At 34.6% G+C, this 14410-nt stretch overlaps 1 protein-coding gene across 1 annotated transcript in view; it reads left to right on the top strand.

The window, feature by feature from the left end:
- Window positions 1-14410, top strand: part of LOC138692735 (uncharacterized) — a 141743-nt gene that overhangs the window by 100513 nt on the left and 26820 nt on the right. Inside the window, exon 14 of the mRNA XM_069815927.1 lies at window positions 11822-11999. Within this exon, the coding sequence (XP_069672028.1) occupies window positions 11822-11999 (178 nt within the window). The remainder of the gene's footprint in view (window positions 1-11821; window positions 12000-14410) is intronic.

Genomic DNA, 14410 nt, shown 5'->3' with positions numbered 1-14410 from the left:
GGAGGTACCCAGGCATCAGATGTGAGACAGACAAGCCAGGAGATAATGGGGTACGGTAGCTAGTTCTTCACCCCCCCAATTGCTACATTGCTGATTAGTAACTATTGCATTGGTGCATAAGTTCGTAGCGTTTTTCTGTACTTTCATTCATTTAATAGTAGTCTACTGTAGTGACACAGCTACCATAGCAACGAAAAACGCTACGACTTTATGCACCAACTCAATAGCCTAGTTCACTAATCAGACTAGAGATGTATGCAAAAATAGACCCATTTGTTTTACATATCAAGTGATATGTACTGCCGGCTTATAGGGTTATCAGCCAGAACTTAAATGAGAGATACTTTTAGAAGTTGAAGAACAAAATGACGATCACATTTGAACTATTTGCCATACCATTTATCGTATCGTATCGTATCGTATCGTATGACTGAGGCGGTCAGCGTACAAATGGCCCAACCCACAAAATTATATTTTCACTTTACCTCTTTGTAACAGTGCGCGAAATGCGATACACAAACAAAAATTTTGCTGAAATTTCATGGAAAAACTGGGAATGATGATTCAGCCAATTTACTCTTTGACGAGAACAATTATGAGGAGCTATTTAAATGAATAAACTCAATACGCAAATTTTGAGAGTTGGGCTATTCGTGTGCTGAGTGCCTTATATCATATTATTAGGCGGAATAGAGAAAAGATTAAAGAATGCTGAGTTTGCAGTGAAGGATCTGTCCTAGGTAAGAAAAATATGCATTCATATCTAATTATACTACCTACCAAAAAGTAATTGGGCACTGTTTTTGCCCCTTTAGAACCTCGTGGTACTATCTCTTGTTGCTATAACAGCAGCCACCCTTTCAGGCATGCTCTGCACTAGTTTGGGTAGGATATCCACTGGAATGTGTCGTCATTCCTCTTGCAACATGACACTCAGTTGGACAATGGAAGTTGGCCCCATGTTTCGGCGGATACTATGCAGTGGTATGCAGACAATAATGCTCACCTATTGAGTCCTGATCTCAATCTCATTGAGCACCTTTGGGACGAATTGGACCGGCGATTGAGGTCTCGGGAGGTGCAGTCAACTTCCATTGTCCAACTGAGTGCCATGTTACAAGAGAAATGGCGACGTATTCCAGTGGACATCCTATACAAACTAGTGGAGAGCATGCCTGACAGGATGACTGCTTTTATAGTAACGAGTGGTACCACGAGGTTTTAAAGAGGCAAAAACGATACCCAATTACTTTTTGGTAAATAGTGTATATCATCTTCCAGAACAAGTAGCCTGTTAGGCTTCATGGCATGTTAAGGTCTCAAACAGAAATTTTTACGCGATCGTTTCTTTGGAGGACCCAATATTCTCTTCTCGTGTGGCTGATAGTCGAATAAGGTTTTGATATTCTGTATTCATAGATGACTCATCCAGTTATTGTGATACTGCTTCATATATTACGGAATGGGTTCAAGTGAAAGGTCTGCCATTATAATATCTTCATTATTTTCGTGGTGTAATCTTGTATATCCTGCTATTAGGCTAATAGCATAAATCTCATTTCGTTAGTTGTTATTTGTTTTCGTCTTCTTTTTTAATTTACAATGCCACATTTCCACAACATAGTAAGCCTACAGGTCTTGCAAGGGTGTTGTACAGCCGTATTCTATTATGCCTCTAGTCTGGGGAATATTTCATTACGTTTCCATTGTTTTAGTGTATTTTAAAATGTCACCTATTTATAGTTCATCAAAAAGGGTAATTTGTAGCCAAGATGCATAAAATTATATATTCTTTCTTTAATTTTGTTTTCTAAACATATTTTAGTAAAAACAAGGTATTTTCTACAGAAGATCATGTTTATTTTCAGTATTTATTTCCATATCATATTTTTATTCCAACAATATTTAAATAATGTACTGAGAAGTCCTACTGTGGATCATTTTCAGTAAATGGTATTATGACTGAATCAGGGGCAAAACGTAATGTATGTAATATTAAAAACTCCTCTTGAAGAGAAACGGTTATTTTTTTTCATTTCTTCACTCATCACTTTTTCCTTCTACAGTATCTGTCTTTATTTTTCTCTTCCTTTGATACCAATCAGTGATCATGCATACATGACAACTTAGGTTCTCTTCGCAATAAATAGCTTTTGTAACCCTTAATTAACAGAATGTTATTAATGTTCTCAGTTAAGAAATTAATTTATTTAGAGATTAAAGGCAGGCAAATATTTAACGTTGAATGGAAACCACGGTCGTAAGTTCGCATACGGTCTACTCTCTAAGCATACTTGCTAGTCCGTTGTCAGTGTGACGTTCTGTGTTGTCTTAGGTAGAGGCCGGGCGTCGTGCCGACCTCCTGAAAAGAGAGTCTTCACGTGTGTTGCATTAATGTTATCATAAGAAATATGTTGAGGTTAAATTATGAGTGTGGTGTGAAAATCTTTCGTTATGCATATTGCTTTTTAATGTGTTTCGTATTGGCGTCATTTGGTTCCAAACTAATTTAGCGCCATGCAGGACTGTATGTAGGTTTCCATTAATGAGATTACAATGGTATTCGTGTCACTGTTTTAACACGCTAATATTGGCTTTCAAATTTATTTGCTTGCAAACGCTCGTTGACTATGTAAACCATTACACTGGTTATAGACGAAAAGATTAATTCTTTTTCGCAATAAAATTAAAATTGTATACTTCTGTTTCATTAATAATTCTTTTTTACGTAGATACACAATGATAAAAGCCATAGCTGACGGTCTAGCGTTTGTGGATACGAATGTTTGGCATTACTTTTTTAATATTTAATTTTCGTAATTCAATTATGCAAAAATCTGTTTATAATAATGGTATTCAATCAATACTCAGTTTAATTTTGAAAGACAGGCTGCAAATGTAGCGACTTTAAGTGTCGTAATGGGGACATTCCATCGTTCCGGACTTGACGCTGGAACTGCATTTTTGTTGGGTTAAACCCGTTAATTACGTTTATTTCTGTGATGTTTTTTCGGAGTATAAACGTTGCAGTAGGCTATGTTCTTGAATCTGCCCTCTTTCGATTGAGACAAAAATAGTTTTTATGTTGAGATAGCGACGAAAATTGGGGTCATACTTTCGTTCCGGACATGACGCATTTCATACATGCTTATTTTCTCTTTTTGGAAAACTCTAAATCTCTGCGAAATTTTTAAGATTTTTCAAATGAAAAAATGTGGGATATTACTAATTCTACAAGATTTATTTTAATGCTTTTCGGAACTTTATATCAAGAAAACTTCGCCAGAAAATAAATGAAACTTGCATTCCGGATATGACGGGAAAAATTTGTTCCGTACGTGATGTCCGAAAATGTCCTTACATAAGTTATATAATTGTATATATTTCTTAACATGCTGTTTTATATATATATATATATACACAGTATATATATATATATATATATATATATATATATATATATCTATATATATGAAGATTACACTAACAATGTGAAAAACCTAAGTCACGTGTGTACAATTAAAAATAAACACTTGTTAACAAACTTTAAATGCATCATTGACGTATAAATTTCAATGACTTTCAATAGCTCGACTATCATACAGTAATTAATTTGTATCACTGTATTATTCTCAAATTTCAGGACTACGAATTCACTGTAACTGTTATGGCTTATTTTATTTAAAATATAACGATACTTGTTTTAAGTTCATTTTTGAAATATTAACCTATTTAACATTATTTAACATTACAGAAGAATGGCTACACATATTTATACTGATGGATCAACCACAGAAAACCTTACTGGAGCTGGAGTTACATGTACACATTTTTCCTTTTAGCATTCTGTTGGCAGAGACACAAGAAATTATGATGGTGAAATAGAGGCTATACACATTGCTCTCCGACAATTATTAAATCTTCCCTTAAATAAATACAACAAGACAGTAATTCTTTCAGATTCTAAAGCTGCAATTCAGGGAATATGTTCAAATGCTACAAAGAAGTCAACAAAAATAAGAGAATGCTACAAAATGTTAACACGACTCCAAAAAGTTAATAAGATTGTCCGTCTCCAATGGATTCCAGCACACTGTGGAGTCATGGGGAATGAAACCGCAGACACACTTGCCAAGAAAGGCACAACAATAAAACAAAAATCTAAATTTAATTTCTCATATTCCTCAATAAAACGCTTGATCACTACAAAATTTTCTCATTCATACCTACAATAAATAGAATCAAATGCTAAAGACAAAAAATGGATTACACTACTTTCCAACCCAGATATAATCCCCCAGAGACCAAGGAAAACAGCAGTTGCAGCCTTCAGACTATTGACAAATCATGACTGTCTAGCAAGTCATCTCTACAGAATAGGTATCTTAGCTTCACCCATATGTGTCCTGTGTAACGATCCGGCAGAAATGAATGAAGACCACTTGAAGACCTGTGAAGCATTAAGATCAGAAGAAACTACAGTTCAAAAGTATTGGAAAGCACGACTTCTAATGGCTTCATTGCCAAATGCAAGGCACTAGACAACAACAACAACAACAACAACAACAACAACAACAACAACAACAAAAACAACATTTCTTGAAATACCAGATATTCATTTTTTGCATTGAGAGATGTGTTAAAACATTACAACATCTCCTATGACTTATTATTTTCAATTCAAGGTCTGTGATTGTATAATCAATGAACAAAAATACTGCAAGCGTGTCATAAGATTAATAATCTGACACTATGGCGTAGGCTAATTTTCTTTCTATCATTCAGCCACACTACAGACGTGAAGATAGAAATTTTATCCTGACACCAATGTGCAATTTGTACCTCATTTTGGTATTGGACTATGAAATTTTCTACGAAATCTATCTGTATTACCACGTTTTCACCATCAGCACAATTACGAATTTTTCTTAAATGTAACGACTGTCGCTTTGTCACAAATCAGTAAATGATGGACTACTTTGGGTAGCAACGTTTACAATATATCCACAACCTCGCTTAAGGTACCATTTCTTGCTACTTTTACTTGTTTCCCAGGTAGCCTTGGAAAGTGCATTTTTGTGTTTGGTTGTACTAATATGTTTCGATATGTAATATTTAGCTATAGTCGCGATGCTGTTATTCCCGCCGTGACTCCTCCTCTTTGCTTACCTCTTAGGAAGTAAAGGCTCTATAAAGTCTAGGTAGGCAGTATCGTTCGCCATTTTTGTTCTTTCGTTGCTGAGCTACCAGATGAGGAATCTATTTGCTACACCGTTAAACATAATCATGTCGTAGCTCCTATGATAATAAATCAAACGCACTGTAATTTAGCAAATAATTGAGCGGCGAATAACGTCCTCGTGTGCTTTCTGCGAACGCCAACGAAAGAGTCAAAATGGCGGGCGATTATATTAAGTATTTATCGAGCTTTAGGAAATGCATGACGTCATCATCAGCGAATCATAAGACGCACACATTTAAATGTAGCCGACCTCCAACGTGATTGGCTGCCGGAAATTAGAGCGACGGGACTATATATTACTTCATTTAAATAAATACGTCAGTGCGACGCAATTACTCTATCTCGAAAACCAATGAAGAATTTTCGTTCTGGACATGACGCACTTTCAATTCACAAAAAGTCACCTCAAATGAAAAAAATTGAAAAAAAAAAATCGCTTATATAATTTTTGATGACAACTTACATTTTCTAAGAGGAAATACAGTTAAAGAAAATAATCCAACGGTTAACTTTTTTTATAGAAAAAACGTAAATTTCGTTCCGGATATGACACAGTTGAGTAACCTTAATATATCAACGACTGAAATTGCAGTCCATAAGATGTTCTAATCAGACTGGCAGTCTAATGACAAGGAACGCTTTAAAGTTCCTTTTGAACTTGGTTCCATTATTAAATCATAATTCCAAAGTATTATATGATCAATTAAACTTAATGCATTTTTGTCAACTTTCGCAATATAAATTACTTCAACTAATATTCTTCAAATTTACTTCAATGTCCGTTTACCAACGTAAAAACGGTTTTCATATCCGAATAGTAGAGAATTTGAGGATTTCATACATATATAACATGATGCGGTTTGGATAGTTTCGCAAATGGACATGGAGGTTGATATTTTCGTGGAATGACCCAATGGCAACTTGTATCACTTCTTAATTTCATTTAAGCGACTGGTATGTTTAAAAATGTCTGCACAATAAGTATAAAGTTGAGTACAATATTTTTACAAGATTACTGTAGACAGATAGAACACTTGAAATGAAAATAGAATATGGCACAAAGCTATTCTACTTGACTGTACCCATAGTCTCCCGACTCAATTTTCTCTCTGTTGCTCACAATTCTAAACGTGATAAGTTAATGTTTTATTCAGAATACTACTCTTGAAAGTATGCCATAGTTCACAAGTAAACACTACTGTAACAATCGGAAAACTGGCAAAATCTCTTACTCAACACGCCTAATCCTCCTCCTATTCGAACAGTTTCTGCACAAGTAGGAACTGGGTTCATGACTTCAGAATTTCACTGTATATCTAAATAATCTTCCATTTTACAAACTACCATCTACTCAGTACAGAATAGTTATTTATTAAATGTAAATACAAAATATACATAAACTAAGTAAGAGGGAAGATGCAGTGACTAACGTGTTAATTAAATATTGAGAACGTAATGGAAGATGTCCGTACCTTCATCGCAGTACTTTGGTTTGTTCCGTCCGCTTCACTGTTGTGTAGAATTGGCCGTCGGCGCTAATTTGATAGGAGTTGGGTGGATTCCAGGCGCATCCTGAATAAGGTGACTAGGAGAAAACGCCCTTGATCTTGCTGCTAATCAAACACACAGCAGGCAGTTCTGTAACTAGCGTGGCTTCAGTGTAATATTGGGGTGTAACAACCTAAAGTGTAGCTGGATCTTTTAGAAAGGAATGTAGCTTTGAGTTCCTCTTGAGAACAAAGTGTAAAGCTGAGTAAATATCCCTACAAAATAAGCAACTATTATCATTGTGCTAAGAAAAGATATTGGTTTAAAATTATTTATATACGCAAGGATTTACATATATTTTGAATCATGCGTTATTTTTATTGAAGGACACACTACAACATAATTCATACTTTAATTTAGAAGGTGAACTTGGTTGTTAAAGATGCAACTTGCAATCTTTTATAATTTTCCAGGCATTTAAAGAAATATTAATGCCATTTTACCGAAATTAAAGGAAGTTGTGCTTAAGATAATATTGCAGTTTTCTGTGTAGTTTCATAGTAGATTGAAATCTCTCTAACTTGGACACGTAGCCTATGATTCAATAATAAATTGTTCATCCTAACGGGGTGTTCAAGGTAGAGGGAAGTAGAAAATTTTCAAGCACGCAATGGAAAGGAAGTTAATGGACATGATATTAAAGAACTAATGTTTTCAAACATTTTGTCATTTAGTTCGTCATCAACAGTTTTGTGAACTCTTTTTCTTTCCTCATTGCAATTTTGTTCTCATGCATTTTAACATTGAGGTCCTATTATTGAAAATGTTTGAAACTGTTGATTTAGAAATTCGAAACTCTTCTGCAATTTTCCTACAACTAACAACATAACCCAAACGATCAATAATTTCTTTCTTACTTTCAATGGTTAATTCCACCAACTTATGCTTACTCATATTGAGTCACTATACTAACTGCACAAAGTGATTCTCACAGGTAAAAACCTCAACAAATAATTGATTTCTGCACTTCAGGCCTACTTAGATAATTTCTCATCATAACGTTTATTGTTATGAAAAGTAATTTCCTTTCACGTCATACTCAAATTTAGTCACAGTACAGAGTTACAAAAAGGACAAAGCGGGTAATTCCAGGAGAGTAGAAAGAGGTTCACAGTTGCTGTACTACACAAGGAAAACCCTCTCTCATTTCGCTGTGCTAATGGTCCTTGTAAAACACAAGGATTCAGTGAAACTCAACTCTAAACAGGTAGCAGAAATACATAATAGATCAAGAGAATCGTCCAAGATAGAACTGTAAGGAGTGTCCAGCTTCCCGGTTTGGGAGGTGACCAACATAGAGGATATATTACACATGTAAAGTCATAGGAATTTGTCCGGTTCCAAGAAAATGTGTCCAATATGAGATGTCTAACATATAGAAGTGGCCAAATACAAAGGTTTCATTGTATCAGTAAAATAAATTGTAATTAATATGCAAATAGTGAATCTAAATGAGGAAAATTATTCCGAAAATATTTGAGATAGAATCTTAGAACTTCATTAATGAGACAATGAATTAATAAGTATATGCTCACAAAAATATGTAGTCGTGTGATCGTACTCAGTATGTAAGATGCATTTATATACACACTTTCTTAACTCTACAAAATTAATTATTAGTTTGCTAGTTTTGGCATCTCATGGTATTAGTTATCCATTGTATTGTTTCATGATATATTTTGTTCCTAATCAGCCACAATAATAATTATCATTGTAAAGAATTTAAAGAGAATTGTTATATTACATACGGATTGTTAAATGCAGTTTTTAAGAAATAAATTTACTTGCACAAACTTCGATTTGAAAACTAAAATGGAGCTTTAAGAATTAGAAAAAAATAGCAAAAATGTGTAATACTTCATATAAATGCAAAAAATTGTTTTAAAGATAAGCTCATTTTTATCATTGTTATCCATAACCGCTAGTACCTAAATGGTCCTTATTTTAACGTCCTTAGCAACCTAAACAGTAGCTTTACTCACAGCAGTGAATTAAATTTTTTTCCATAACAACCAACACATTAAGTACAATAAAATCCATATATTATCATTTATAGCTTCTTCACAAATAACACATTACAAAGAAAAGGCGTGCAATTTAAAATTGAATTTAAATACCAGTAAGTAATGGATGGAATAATGTATAGCACACGAGAATAGTTTGTGGAAATTATCACCCTTGGCTTTGCCTCGGGTACTTAACATTCTATTAGTGGATAAAAACCAATTTTACTCTCTTATACTATAAATTACTATCATCCTGAACCCATTGAAGATTAAAATTAAGAACAATGCTTTTGAAAAAATTCCTCTCGTGACTTTTAATCTAGTTATTTAGGGGAGAGTTGGGTAGTATCGGACATCGGGTAATATCGGACAGTGATGTTTCTTTCATCTACCACCAGACTGTAGTACCTAAGTGACATGGCTACGTTTCTGTATGCGACATCAGAACACTGCTATTACCATCTGGTGGTAGATGTAAGAAACATCACTGTACTACCATCTGGTGGTAGATGAAAGAAACATCACTGTCCGATATTACCCGATGTCCGATACTACCCAACTCTCCCCTAATTTTTTCATTCCTGTATTTAATTTGAAGGTAGAGTTTCATACTGATTGCATAATGTTATAAATACAATGACAGTAATAAGAGAATGGTATCTAAGAGCTAAACTATAATATTCATATAAAGGAATCTTCAGAAGTGCATGTCACACTAAAATCAATTCTAGCATTTTTGTGCACTTTGTAATAGGCATTCGAATCTGAACCAATTCATATTTTGATTGTAGCCTACTTTTCACCCATTTCTAAAGTTCCTTCTTGGTTTGAAATTAACATTAAGTTAACTTAATGTACTTTGGAAAGTTTTTTCTAGAAATTACACGTTTATGTTTAAGGTATTTTTATCTACAACTATTGCATTTATTATTTTCAAGTTCTCTACAATAACAGATACGTCCATCAAGAAATTTAATCTTATCAAGCATCAAAATCAAAAGTATTAATTTATAATTAAAATTATAAGCGTATAAATATATTACGTAATGCAGATTAGAATCTCATCGTTCTATGGTTTCATTTACATAAAATTCATTAGTATATAGGTGAAGTTTAATGTCTCTTGACTCAATATTTCGAACATATTTGTAATGCCTCATATATCTGATGTAATTATATTTAATTATGCTTTGTCCCATTGCGTAATGACTGATCACCCCAGCCTAGTTTTACTATAAAATTGATAGATGAAATGAGGTAGAGGTGAGGTGTGCGTGTGATGGTGGAATAGAAAAGGGAAACGGAAGTGTCCAAAGAAAAACCCACTGCAACTTCTACTTTGTCCACTATAAATTCCATCACAACTTAGCGGGGGATCGGACCTGGGCCGCCTGGATTGAAGACTAGTGTGCTGGCACTTGAGCTGTAGAAGTGCACAATTTTCTGAAAGGTAGAGTCGGTTTACCATGCTAGAAAGCCGAATAATCCCAGTGAATCCTGTGCTGTACCAGCCTATATTACCAAAATGTCTTACAGTAACATCATGCATCTTATTTCGTACGTACATGATAAATGAACTTTGTTTATTGGCTAATTTAATTAAATTAATGTTTTGTACGCTTTATCATTGCTTTTCTTGTAAATTATCCCTGTAATCATCCACATGTCATTATATGATATGGAAGTTTCTTTACTATCAGTAATATTGCATACATTATAGATACAGAAAGATATTAATTAAAAATTATTTTAAATGTATTTAAATATGAAGTATAGTAGTTAAATTGTGATATAATTGATAATTTTTTATGCCCTCTGTTTCCAACGAAATTAAATAATACAAGTAAAATATAGAAAGAGTCATATAATTTAATTAGAATTTCGTTAACTGCACTGATGGTACGGTTGGCTGAACGATGAAGTCCATTTCTTTCCCATGAGATTCGCAGGAACAAACCATATGACCAGTTTCTACATATTTACGGTGACGATGATGGTGCTAATGATGAAGATGATGACCATAATAATGATGATTGTGATGATGATTATGATCATGATGACAGTGGCGATGGCGGTGAAAGCTGCTGAACCGTAATAAAATCATAGGTCTGCCCAAGCATCCTGGGTTGCCAAGAACACAGAATATTAACATGTTATATAAAAAAATAATATCTAGTTACAGTATGTAACTAAGGCAAATTTGTGTGAAATTATAACACGAATTTTAGAAATCATATAAATTATACATATATTTTCGACAATCACAAACTAAAGAAAAAAGAGGAACTATAATATTCTATATAAATGGTTTTTCAGGATTGTCATGGATCTGTAATGGTTGAAGTGACTATTTTGGAAATGATATCATGGAATCCAATTTTTTTTAAGTATTAAGAGTTAATTGTGGATTGGTGCTCGTGCTAGGGTGCAGTTTTACAAAATTGAAGAGAGTTCATTGAGCACAATAACAATAATATATAGTAAAATACAGTTTACTACGAACTATTAAACTGTGCACTTCCCAGACGTCTTCCATGTGATGTTTTTCTTGAAAATACGACACAGTAGGTTGACAAATTTGTTGTTTTTCTTTTTGACTTCAGATGATTGGATCTGACTCATCTCAAATCTAACAGTTGGGTCCAGTATAAAAGCTTTACTATTAGTCTTGCCTAGAGCCACGATGTCCGCTATTCTAATTCCGCCACCTTCAAACGCAACGCAGTACACCTTTCATGGACCTCAAAAGATCTATTTCTAAGGACCTGTGCTATTAGTTTTCGGATGTTATGATGACGTGAATTTCTCAGGAGTTCTCCATGTTGGCAGAATCCTAGGACATGTATTAAGTTTTCAAGCTCGTTCTTCATACATGAAAGAAGTTGCTTTCTTAGATAGCGAGATATTTGTTTCAAAGTTTAAAATTATTATTTGGTAAGACTTTCTAAAAAGTAATGTACATGCAGACTACATGTTAAATACAGTATATGATTGTATTGCTCATATTAACTTCTTGATTTCGTAGGGTTGCTCGTGCAGAGCAGATGAGAGACATCCACTACTGAAAACATATAACGCCCAATGTTATGGACAGTGCCTGGAAGGATACAGAAACGTTGGCGAAGAGGACTCTGCGATGAGTAATTATCAAAGAGATCAACCTGAAGCAGAGAAGATAGAATTTACAGAATCAGAAAGTCAAGGTATTATCTACTGGTGACATTGATTCCATTTTGGTAATGAAATTTTCTCGCACTTAGTTACGTAACATGTCTTATTTGTATCAAAAACATCTACGACAAATGTATCCTGTAGGTTCAAAATCCCCTATATCCACTGTCACAAATTAAAGGATTTTGACAGTAACTGGTGGCAAACAGAGGGAATATTCAACCTAACAGTGACTTTTAACAAACCTTTTACTATAAATTTAGTGGTTATTTTAAATACATAAATCATCAGAATTCATCCTTAGAAAGCAATATGTGAGCATAACTTAATTATAAACAAAATGGTCTTCAGGGAGTTTTGAGTCTAGAGGATTCAAATATATGTGCATGTTATTTAGCGCGCGCGCTTGTCTGCGTGTGTGTGTGTATGTGTGTGTGTGTGTGTGTGTGTGTGCATTTTATAGATGGATGGTTGGTTGGATGTAATATACAGGTGTGCCAGGAAGAAAGGTTAATTTTCTGGGAGATCATAGTATCGGTCCTTTTAAATAAAATATTTAATATTATTGTAATAGCCTATGCCCTTTGTGGTGTAGGTATACCTAAAGGATGTCGAGTTAGAACTGTTCGAAAGCAAAGCTTGATCTATACAGTAGGCCTACATATCTTGTATTTGGAGCTGCCGGTACAGATATAATGGCTGTGCATGTCACGGAAATTTATTTACGTACACAGCGAATTTATTATTAGAGTGTATTGTGATCTGAATGCGGTAGTGGACTATCGACAGTTTTATTAATGCTCTTTATTGTGATAGTGACATCATCATACACATGGTTTTCGAGATGTTACATCAATTGGGAGCAAACGTTGGATTGACACATGCAGCATAAGTGTATATACAGAGTACGAAAACTGAAACGGTTGAAAGTATGCGATAATAGAAACAAAAAGTTCTAGTAAATATGAGTCCGCAAACGAGCCGTTTGCGAGATAATTGTGAATATTTTGTTCCATGCCGCCACTGCCTACATTCGTTGTAATCATCATAATATGCTTTACTCGTTGGGCACAAGAAGCAAACCGAGATGTGCTCTTGTTTACAGAAGTTAACATTGTCGAAAGGTGGAATACCTCCTTTAACAGGTAAGAGTATACAGTAAATTGTAACATATAACGTGCTAAAGTAGTATTGTATTCCTTATTAACGTATAGCTTGATTCAGGGATTATGGGCCCTGCAAAAAGTAAGTAGGTGGACTAAGAGCGAGTTACTCATCACTACTGGCGGGCTGGGACACACAGGTCAGGCAGCGCAGTTATAACACTAACACTTCCTTCTTATCATGTCGTGGTACACTCCGTCTTGAAACACAAAATTCTTCCACACGTCCCGTTACTAATCACTACGTCTGTTGACTAAACAATGTCATGATGACTTACATTTTATTGACATGAGTGTCCCTCAGCTTCGAGCATAGATATTATTTTCATTCTTCCTCTTTCCTCTTTCCCTCATATGCACATTTGTAATTTAATTTCTTTCCTATTATGATGCAAACAGCTCGCTCACTAGCCGAACAACCAAGGACAGGGACCATTAACGCTGAATCGAGCTGTAAGCTGTGAATGACATTTGAGCCAAATGAGATGGTAAATTAAATGAAAAGTCTACATTTCAAATAAATTTGTACTAACTCGGACGATAATTCATAAGGCTATTGCATATGAAATCGCCCATTAAAAAACCTCGCATTTTTTAATACTCTAATTTTTTCCCTATTTATACAAGGTGCTGAAGAGAGTGCATTTTCAAAAATATACTATCGAAAGTCAAACGGTTTTCGTATTATTGAGCGACAAATTTAGCGTTTTTATAAAAACAAGCCTCTTTCAGCGCTCAGAACTCTGGAACCATTTACTGCAGAACATTGAACGAGAGCTTATTTTGAAGCTGACATTTGGTAGGTTATGTTAAGAAGTAATCATTTTTATTGTACACCGAGAGACAGATAATCCGATTTTACTTACTTTTAGGCTTTTTGCCAATTTGTAGAAATGTAAAAAATATTGAGAAAAATCTTGCACTATTAAGAGGGATTCGGCATTGTTTGCTTAATGTCACGGCAATAAGTTTCGAAGGTATTAAATAGATTATTTTCACACGCCTAGACTTGAACGGCGCAATACCGCACGCACTGGCCGAGAGCTGAAGATAAGCGAGAGTTGGGCGTCATTTTACTCCTGTGTTTATGAAAACCTGTGATAAAGCTAGCACAGCCATGACTACTAGACGACACATCACGTGTTTATGTCTCCTGGCCTTGCTTACCTCGGCTAACTCTCGCCTCACAGTCAGCTGGTTAGTTCACGCGCGTACTATTTATTTTCTTTATTTGATTTTTCAATACTTTCTTATCAACGTGCCATCAGTAAAAATATGTG

The sequence above is a fragment of the Periplaneta americana genome, chromosome 17 (assembly GCF_040183065.1).
Source record: "Periplaneta americana isolate PAMFEO1 chromosome 17, P.americana_PAMFEO1_priV1, whole genome shotgun sequence".
NCBI classification, from domain to species: domain Eukaryota; kingdom Metazoa; phylum Arthropoda; class Insecta; order Blattodea; family Blattidae; genus Periplaneta; species Periplaneta americana.
This window is presented reverse-complemented; position numbering and strand designations above follow the sequence as displayed.